General features: G+C 46.8%; 1 protein-coding gene across 1 annotated transcript in view; it reads right to left on the reverse strand.

The window, feature by feature from the left end:
- Nucleotides 1–9,779, reverse strand: part of MYOCD (myocardin) — a 96,265-nt gene that overhangs the window by 23,417 nt on the left and 63,069 nt on the right. The window contains exons 6-7 of the mRNA XM_011933291.1: nt 3,679–3,854; nt 666–791 (exon numbers count right to left, since the gene is read on the reverse strand). Of these exons, the coding sequence (XP_011788681.1) occupies nt 666–791; nt 3,679–3,854 (302 nt within the window). The remainder of the gene's footprint in view (nt 1–665; nt 792–3,678; nt 3,855–9,779) is intronic.

Here is a 9,779-nt window from a genome sequence, read left to right on the forward strand (position 1 = left end):
AAAAAAAAAAAAAAAAAAAGAAAAGAAAAGAAAAAAAAGAGAAATCACTACTAAAGAACTTATCCATATAACCAAAAACCACCTGCACCCCCAAAACTATTGAAATAAAAATAAAAATTAACAAAAAGATAATGCTGAGAAAACTAAACATTTGCTATAATGAGTCTAGCTACCTGCCTACTGTGAGTGAAACCCCGTGTTTATTTCCATCGGAAGACTGGCCTGAATGATGTAAATGTTACTTTATGCAAGCTTTTCAAGGATACTTCCCTTGCATAAAATTCAACTGCTGTATACCTGTTTTATGAAACTTGCAAATCCTGCTTTACAATCAGTTGCATCTACCTCAAGGGTGAGCTTATGAAATCTTTTACGTCGGAAACACGCTGGCTGAGCTGTGATCCCAAAGAAAATGCAAACCCACAGCCTTCTCCACGGCAGAGGTGGCCTCTGCTGTGCTGCATGGATAATGAAATCTTGGTCCATGTACACTAGTGACCCATTTCCCATCTCCTGTTTGGTGACCCTCCCAGTGAGCCGAACCTCTGCATGGGTCCTCCGTGTAACTCTCCTCGCGTTGTCAGACCTAACTCAGAAAGCTCTGCTCCAAGTTGGCTCCGTGAGCCGAGCGTTCAGGCGGGGCTCCGAGGCTGGTGCGACCATACCTTTACAGCAGCATGCACGGCTATGGGGGTGCTGGGGGGGCCAAGCCCCTGCTTCCCCGCATCTGACTGGTGGCTGGGCTGTGAGGCTGAGTCATTTCTGTCATTTTCTGAGCCAGAAGCAAGATCCTGAAATCCAAATGTTACCGATATTAGGATGATACAGGAATAAGTTGTGTGACACAGAAATGTCAGAGTCCGTGAATATACACCTCTGCTGCTTTCATCCTAGCTTCTTACCCGAGTAAACATCAGCCTACTTTCCCAGGGGGAGGAGTCACATACATACATGTGTGTATATATGTATGTGTGTGTGTGTATATATACATATGTGTGTGTGTGTATATATGGGTGTGTGTGTGTGTATATATACATATGCTTGTCATCCAGCTGAGAACACTTTTGAAAGAGAAAGGGAATCATTCTAAGTAATGATTCCAAAGACAGGTATAAAACTGGTCTGTTCTAGGCAAACTGGGACATCTGGTCTTGCTGTGTGAGCATTCCACCTGTCTGTGACAAGGTCCACCTGTCTTCATAATGCAATTGAAAAAGAAAGCAGCAGGGAAGAGTGGGTGTAGGAATGTGGGGGAAAGTAGGACAACGAACAAGGGAGAGGAAAAGAATGTTAGCAGAAAAAGGGAAAGCGTGTGTGTGCAAGTGTGTACAAATGTGTGCGTGTGTGCATGTCCAAGTGTGTGTCTGAGTGTGTATATGTGCATGCATGCTTCTGTGCATGTGTGTGCATATATGTGTGCATATGTTAGGTCTATACATGTGTACATATGTGCACATGTGTGTCTCGTGTGTGTGCACGCACATATGTGAATACATGCATGCACAAGGCATGTATATGTACATGTGGTTTTGTGTGTATACACATGTGAGTCTGTGTGTGTGTGTGTGTGTATGTATGCATGTGTATAAAGACATAAGAAACCTTTATCAGAGGCAGAGTCTGTAAAGGGAAAAATTATTTTCTCTTTCTCTCCTACATTCTTCTGTTTCAACTCTGACAAAAAGGAGCCAGGGCTGCCCATGATCTCTCCATGCAGGGGTTAGGAATGAGCTTTGCAGTTCTTCCCTGAGCCCTGCCTGGCACCTGTCAAAGGCCTGAAGGATTCTTTTCTCTTGGAGCCTCAGTGTCCTCATCTGTCAAACATGAATGCCAGGAGAAATGATACACAATGACTTTCGCATCTTGCCAGGCATTGTTCGGTGCTTGTTCTGTTCTTTCCCTCTCCTAAGGTGAAGCAGAAAAGAACTTGCCTTTTCCTCAAACCATTCTTAAATCAGAAGCTGAGGAATTTACTGTCAGGATAATGTGTACAAATGATTTGATACACCGTTTGATGTTATCAAAGAAATTTGGCTGCAAAGACCAACTGTGGCATGCACGGGAAGGACAAATGCTTTGATTATAAACTCTTGCACAATAAACACACGAATAACTCAGCTCAGCTTTCCATGCCTCCCTTTTTCCCTCCCATTTCACTTTTTCTCCTTGGCAGCATTAGGTTTGCTCTGATGGGGTGAAGATAGGCAAGACGATAAACAGCAACTGGCATGGTTTTGGGAAACGAGACACTGAATGATAATTATTTTCACTGTCCCTAATATCTGTATGGTACTTTTCAGTGCGAAAAAAAAAAAAAAACCCAGCTTTCAAATATATCTAATTTCAGTTCATTGTACAATTTATATGAGGCCAGGAGGGATAAATGCTTCCTAAAGAGAAGGGACTGAGGGTCTGAAGGACTCTCCGGATAGAGGCAGAATTGGAAGAGCTCACATCTGGCTTCCACACTTACGCATCTCCTTCCCCTCATATGTGGACGCCCGCAGGCATTTCTCTTAGGGGCTCCATGAATACCCTCTGGCTGGATTTCCCCAGCGTGGCTGGCACTCTGCCATATTTCTAGAGCCCACCCAGTTGCTCAGCCTCATAGAGTTTTAGTTCCTCGATGATACCTACTTGGAGAGGTCTCTGATTTCAAATGAGGAAATTTTGCGAAGCACTTGGCACTGCCCCTGGCCCAGAATGAGCATTTAATATGTGGCCGGAGCTGTTGTTCATAATCATCATTATTCTTATTTTGTTTCCTTTGAGACGGAGTTTCTCTCTCGTGGCCCAGGCTGGAGTGCCGTGCATGATCTTGGCTCACTGCAACCTCCGTCTCCCGGGTTCAAATGATTCTCCTGCCTCAGCCTCCTGAGTAGCTGGGATTACAGGCGTGCACCACCACACCTGGCTAATTTTTGTATTTTTAGTAGAGATGGAGTTTCACCATGTTGGCCAGGCTGGTCTCGATCTCCTGACCTCAGGTGATCCGCTCACCTCGGCCTCCCAAAGTGCTGAGATTACAGGCATGAGCCACTGCGCCCAGCCCATAATCATCATTATTCTTTACAAATGTGCTTTAAGAGTATTCTCAATACACGTTCCTCATGCTCAAGGGTTTGTAGATTTGTCCAGAAAGAGGTGAATGTTATGGTTGGGTTGGGGCTGAATTTTGCAGCAGCTTGCTAGGTAGAAACCTGCTAAGAGTAGAAGCAACGTGGGCCTCCCTGCCTTGGAGAGAGCCAACGTTTCCTTCTCTGCACTCCCCAGAGCCCTGTAGTGAGTCCTCAGGGCACAGAGAGATGGTGAACTTTGAATCAGTCCTGCCCTGGCACTTTCTAGCTGGGAGCTTGTTGGCGAGTCATCCAATATCACTGAGCCTTAGCTACTTTGTCCATAAAAATGGAGATAAAAGGTATCTGCTTGGCGGAGCAGATGCTTTAATGGATAAGTTAAAGGATGTCGTTCTGGAGGTTCTCTTTCAGTGTTTTCTGGAGCTTTTGTCACCTCACACAGAGGCCTGTGCTGAACAGAGTGAGAAGAGGCATCAAAATGCTGTGGCAGCCAGGGACATCTCCGGGTTCTCTAAGCAAAACCAGCTGTAACAGATTTTAAGACTGTGAACCGATAATACATTGAGATGCTGTTTTACTTTCTTTCTTTTTTTTTTCTTACCTGGTTTGTCCCCAGAGAACCTGTCGAAGGGGTCTCTGAGGCTTTATCGTCTGGCGGGGATCCCGCTGAGTTTTGGGGGTCTTCACCTCGAGTCTGATCCGGAGAAAGCCCATCACTGCTGCTGTCCTCTTCAAAAGCAAAAGCATCCGTGGATTTGGAGAAACTCACCTGGTTACCTGAGGGGGTGAAATCCAGGAACTCAGTTAGTGGCTTAGGAGAGTCAAAGAGCTTTTTTAGAAATGCTTCGATGTGTCACTTCTATTAAAAATACACCTCTCTCTCTCTCCAGTTTAAGTTTAGGTAAGAGTGAAGCTATACTTTAAATGATTGTGTTTATAAAAATGTGGTTTGTTTGGCGTGTAGGAAAGAGTTGCTCTATCAGAGGTCTGTCATCATTTGTTAAACTTTATTTTCAGGTATCTGCATTTCTTCCCGTTTTCTATGGGAACCCATATGTTTTTGAAACTAAACTGGGGAAGGTGCAGGAAAGAACAGGGAATGGTGGGTGCAGAATGAGGCCAGAGGAAAATGTGGTAGGAGCATGCGCCCGTGTCCCTCGGGTTTTACGATGAGAAATGGAATCGAGATGACAGCCTGCCGTTTGCATCATCTTCAAACATAAAGTGGGGCACACAGCACACAATGTTTAGCAAACTTTGTTCATAAGGATAAGCTAGGACAGCTACTGAGTTTAAATTCCTAAATGCCAGAATTAGCTAATGTCACCACTGTGTCCCAAAGAGCCATTCAACGGGTGCATGACTGTTTACAAAAAGCCATAAATGTGTCTCAGAAACTTCAGCTTGATCCTTATTTTTCATTATTTGGAATTTCTTTGTATTCCTCATATCTTTGTGTCTATTTTGGAACTCCTCAATGGCTCATGCAAGCAGAGACTCTTCCTCAGGCAGCCTGCATGGTTTTGCTAAGGGAACAGAAAAATTGGTGTGGGAGAGGGGTTATCGCACCAGATGGGACTAGAATGACATCCTTATATGTCCCTTACATTTTTTATTTGCCACATTTCATCTGGTTTATTATCCAACTGCACAGTACACAATGTGCTGAAGCCGCATAGCTCTCCTGACCCGATTCCAGGGACTGCTCTGCTAAAGGAATTTAGGTATTATCAGGAAGTTTTCCAGCCTGATATTCTGCAATCACACCGACAAGAACTTTTGACTCTTGTCTTGTGCAGATAAGAGAAAGGAGCTCTCACTGCAGGGATTGGAAAGGCAACAAGGAGCTGGAAGTAATGGAACAAATGTGGCTTTGGGCTTGTCATCGCCACCACTGCTGGCATCTGTCACAGGCCCTCTCACAGGCATTCAAGTGTCACATCAGGAAGGAGGCCGTGCAAGGACAGGGCAGGGGAAACTCCAGTCACAGGCCCGGGGCGGCCCACTAACTGGGAGGGGTTTGGGGCTGAGCATTTCTGCCCCATGGATTATTTATAAAAGTCATTATTGCTTTTCCATGAATATAAAAGTCATACATGTTCATCATAGAAATTCACACCTTAGAAAAATGCCTAATGTGGCTGGGCACAGTGGCTCAAGCCTGTAATCCCAGCACTTTGGGAGGCCAAGGCAGGTGGATCCTGAGGGCAGGAATTTGAGACCAGCCTGGCCAATGTGGTGAAACCTTGTCTCTACTAAAACTAAAAAAATTAGCCGGGCGCGGTGACAGGCGCCTGTAATCCCAGCTACTCGGGAGGCCGAGGCAGGAGAATCGCTTGAACCCGGGAGGCAGAGTTTGCAGTGAGCTGAGATCACGCCACTGCACTCCAGCCTGGGTGACAGAGCAAGACGCTATCTCAAAAAAAAAATAAAAAAAAATAAAAAAAGCAGGGGATGATGTGTATTACTGAGGGCCAGGTAGGCAGGCAGTGGGTAGGTGGGTGGGTGGGGGTTAGGGGGTTAAACGTTCCACATTTCAGAAGTCACTGTATTTTCTTAGGATCCACATGGCACGTGCCCTGGGCCAGTGCCATTCACATTGTCAGAGACCCTGCATGTGACTTCATTAGACTCTCAGGGCAGCCAGTCTTCTCTGCCCAGCGGGACCCTCTGTCTGAGAGCTTCGTCATCTTACCTCCCCTGCCCACTTCCTTCAGTCTAAATCCATGTGGATCTTCTCTGATCTGATACTTCTCGTGACAAAGACCCCTCCTATCTCGACACAGGGTATCATATCCCAGGTGTGTACAAATTAGAGGAAATTAACCAAATTGCAACATTTTCTACATATTCTAACATGTGGGTAGAAATGTTAAGAGAAGGGAGAGAGAGGGGTTTCTCCTCTTATCCTCCCCAAACCCAACTTTCATTGTTTTGAGTGGAGAGAGAGCAAATAATAACAATAGCAGCTGGATGAGTAGTTCACCTAGCAGTGGCAGCAATAGCAACAACAGCCAACTTTGTTAGACTTCCTAATAGTTCAGGAAGGGGGCACGTTTTCTCATTTCTTTTACTTTCTTTCTTTTTTTTTTTTGAGATGGAGTCTTGCTCTGTCACCCAGGCTGGAGTGCAATGGCATGATCTCAACTCACTGAAACCTCCACCTTCCAGGTTTAAGTGATTCTCTGGCCTCAGCCTCCTAAGTAGCTGGGACTACAGGCATGTGCCACCACACCCAGCTCATTTGTGTATTTTTAGTGGAGACAGAGTTTCACCATGTTGGCCGGGCTGGTCTTGAACTCCTGACCTCAAGTGACCCACCCACCTTGGCCTCCTAAAGTGCTGGGATTACAGGTGTGAGCCACTGCACCCAGCCTTCTCATTTCTTTTTAATAAATGAACACATTGTAAGGTCTGGTCCACCCAGTTATTTTGGGACTGAACTAGGACAGCAGTGCCAGTCTTTGGAGTCTCAGACTCACCTGGCAGAGGGGGTGGCAGAATTAGTCATCCTTCCTGGAAGTCAGCAGGTGAAGCCATTGTGTGGTTTACGGAACATCATCAGCCTGCCCGGTTGATTGGCGGGGGGGTAGGTAGGGCAGGGGTAGCATAGAAAGATGACCAACATCTCTACTTTTTTTTTTTTTTTGAGATGCAGTCTCGCTCTGTTGCCCAGGCTGGAGTGCAGTGGCACAATCTCGACTCACTGCAACCTCCTCCTCCTGGGTTCAAGCGATTCTCCTGTCTCAACCTCTCAAGTAGCTGGGACTACAGGCACGTGCCACCATATCCAGCGAATTTTTTGTATTTTAAGTAGAGACAGCGTTTCACCGTGTTAGCCAGGATGGTTTTGATCTCCTGACCTTGTGATCCACCTGCCGCAGCCTCCCAAAGTGCTGGGATTATAGGTTGAGCCACTGCGTCCGGCCTACGCTGTATACATGATAAGTTGAACCTTATCAACCTGTGGGCTGGTTCACTCCACTGCAATGGGAGCTATTTTAACTCATGGACAGACTACCTCCTAACATCCTGGAAGAGGATTCCGGAGACTAAGGGTGTCTCTGGAATTCCACAAAATAGCTGAATTTTTGAGATCTGAGGGACTGACTGTGACATCTTGCTTTTCAGGAATGAAGAAGGCAGGAGATTCTGGGAAGGGAGAGTCCCGATGAATTTTCTTTGGACTTGCCTTAGTAAAGGGGTGGAAAGACCGTTGGAGCCCTGAAGTTACCACCAGTGAATCAGCCCTTTCCACTCTGACACCTGGCATTTGGTGACCTCAGGTCGAAGCACTAGAATGATGTGCAAAAGTCTAGAAGTTGAGTATCTGGGATAAAGGTGCAGGTGATCAATGCCCCCTTCCCCAGGGCTGGACAGAGCATTCCTAAGCTATTGCGTTCAACTCCAGCCTTCCCATTTTAAGAGGAGTAGAGACAAGCTGAGGTGTGATCAGATAAGATATGGCTAAGAGAAGAGACAGAAAACCATGAGAAAGGAGATCCTCGTATCTCGATGGGACACAATCAGAGAATCTGTCACGGGCCAGACTGCCTGGTGAGTGCTAGTGGTGGTTACAGGGAGGAGAGAGCGATGCGAAGTTGTCCAAGAAGCCTCCTGGAGGAGGTGGGATTGAATGGAGCCTGAAGTGACTGTCAGCGGTGGACAGGACAGCAGAAAGGGAGAGGGGCGCGTCTGACAATGAAAGGACGGGGCGTGTGGATGAGAAATGATAGAGTGGCCATTAGCAGAGTTGGGTTGGGGAGGATGACAAAGAAGTGCTTTCAGCCGGGGGAGAGGGCTATTTTAGGAGCCAACCCCTGGAGAGACATTGCTTGTAGGAGACAATGGGGGTACGTAGGGCAGGGGTAGTACAGGAAAGACATTCTCTTGCTTAAGTCAATGAAATGAGGAAACCATGAGTGCATGGAACTACATCCCAAGGACAGCTTTACACCTGCGTAAACAACCAGGAGGAGTGCCACGGCCCCAAATATGACTCCTCTCCGGTATCTAAAAAGCACGATGTGCCAGGTTAGAACAGTCTGACAGCTGCACTGAGGACCACTGGTCGCTGTCCAGGCCACGAGACCCCACCATGGGGACCCCTGTCCATCACCACTCCTTCAGGGTTACTAGTGGCTGGTTTAGATTTGCCACTGCCAGGGCAGAAGACGAGGGCAAGGGCAGGGAGCCCACACACAGCTATAGACTTGACTCAGTCGCTGTCAATGGGAAAAACCTTAACAGTGGAGGGGTTCCTGTAAGTGCACAGCAGTGGCTTCCTTTGAGCATGAACGCCACCTACGGTGTTCAGTGTGGTCCACAAGGCCCTGGGTTCTGGAGTCAGATGCATTTGAGTTTGCTTTCTGGTTCTACCATTTCAGGGATAGCGTGACTGCTGGCAAGTTATTTGACCTCTCTGAGCCTCAGTTTCCCCATCTATAAAATGGAAATCATCATCACCATAGCTAGCTCTCAGGGTTTCGAGGATTAGGTAACAACATATGGAAAGCACTGGGCCCGGTTCCTGACGTGTAAGTGATGAATAATTTCTTGCGGTTATTGTTGCTATTGTTTTTGGTAGGAGCATCTGTGTGTCTCAAGTGTAACATCGTCAAGAAATAAACAGACCACCCGGGAGGCAGTTTATCCTCTGGTCAGCTTGGCAAAGGTCAGCACAACTCCAGAACCAGAAAAACTGGTTGGTCCTGAGAGGTTCATGCTGGGAAAGCAAAGGCGGATCTTCCTCAGAGTAGGAGGAGTGTGGGTGGAAAGGTTGACATGCCACTCCCACTCCTTCCTGTTCAGGCCAAGCCCATGCAGAGAGGGACAAAGGTCACCTTATCTGACTGCCTCTGGAACGACCAAGTCTACTGGCTCCGTGGTGTGACCCTGGGCCTCCGCTCCAATCTCCCCCAGCATGAGACTGGCTAGGAGCTGATGGAGAGCGGTGTGCTGGCTATTGTCCCTGCAGACGCGTCAGGGGTGTGATGACAAGGACCTGCTTTGGGAAGCCCTGACATCATCCTCTGGCTATGCTTGCAGGGCTGGCTCTGGGCACTGGCCCCTTGGGGATCTTGGGCCGGTGACTCGGAGCCTTCCCTCTCCCTCTTGGAAGTGATCAGATGAATGAGTCAGTTGTACTTTCTTTGCATAAACATTTAAAATGCCAAGATTAAAGCAAGATAATTGGAGTCCTAGTTACCTTTCTGTGAGGACCCACACCAAGGGCAAGAAATCATGAAGTGAAACATGAAAATGCACCTCCTTCCTTATCAACCTGTGAGCTGGTTCACTCCACTGCAATGGGAGCTATTTTAACTCATGGATAGACTACCTCCTAACATCCTGGAAGAGACTGAAGCAAAATTTGCTTCCCCAGGGAGAAAGTCGTACACAGAAACGTAGCTATTGTTTCAGTGTTAGCTGTTGCCTAAAGATATTTGTATAGATTTAGCATGTCACAGTCTACAGACTGATTGGACTATCTAACCAAAGTCAGAACTCACTGCTCTTGAAGGGCAGCAGATGCCTTTATTATGGAAATGGCATAATAGGTAGATGTTTGAATGAATAATTTTTTTTACTCAGATCCCTGGCACTTTAGAAATTAGCCTTATGTATTTTTTTTTTTTTTGAGATGGAGTTTCACTCTTGTCGCCCAAACTGGAGTGCAATGGCGTGATCTTGGCTCACTGC

Source organism: Colobus angolensis, unplaced genomic scaffold (genome assembly GCF_000951035.1).
Source record: "Colobus angolensis palliatus isolate OR3802 unplaced genomic scaffold, Cang.pa_1.0 Scaffold125, whole genome shotgun sequence".
In the NCBI taxonomy this organism is placed as follows: domain Eukaryota; kingdom Metazoa; phylum Chordata; class Mammalia; order Primates; family Cercopithecidae; genus Colobus; species Colobus angolensis.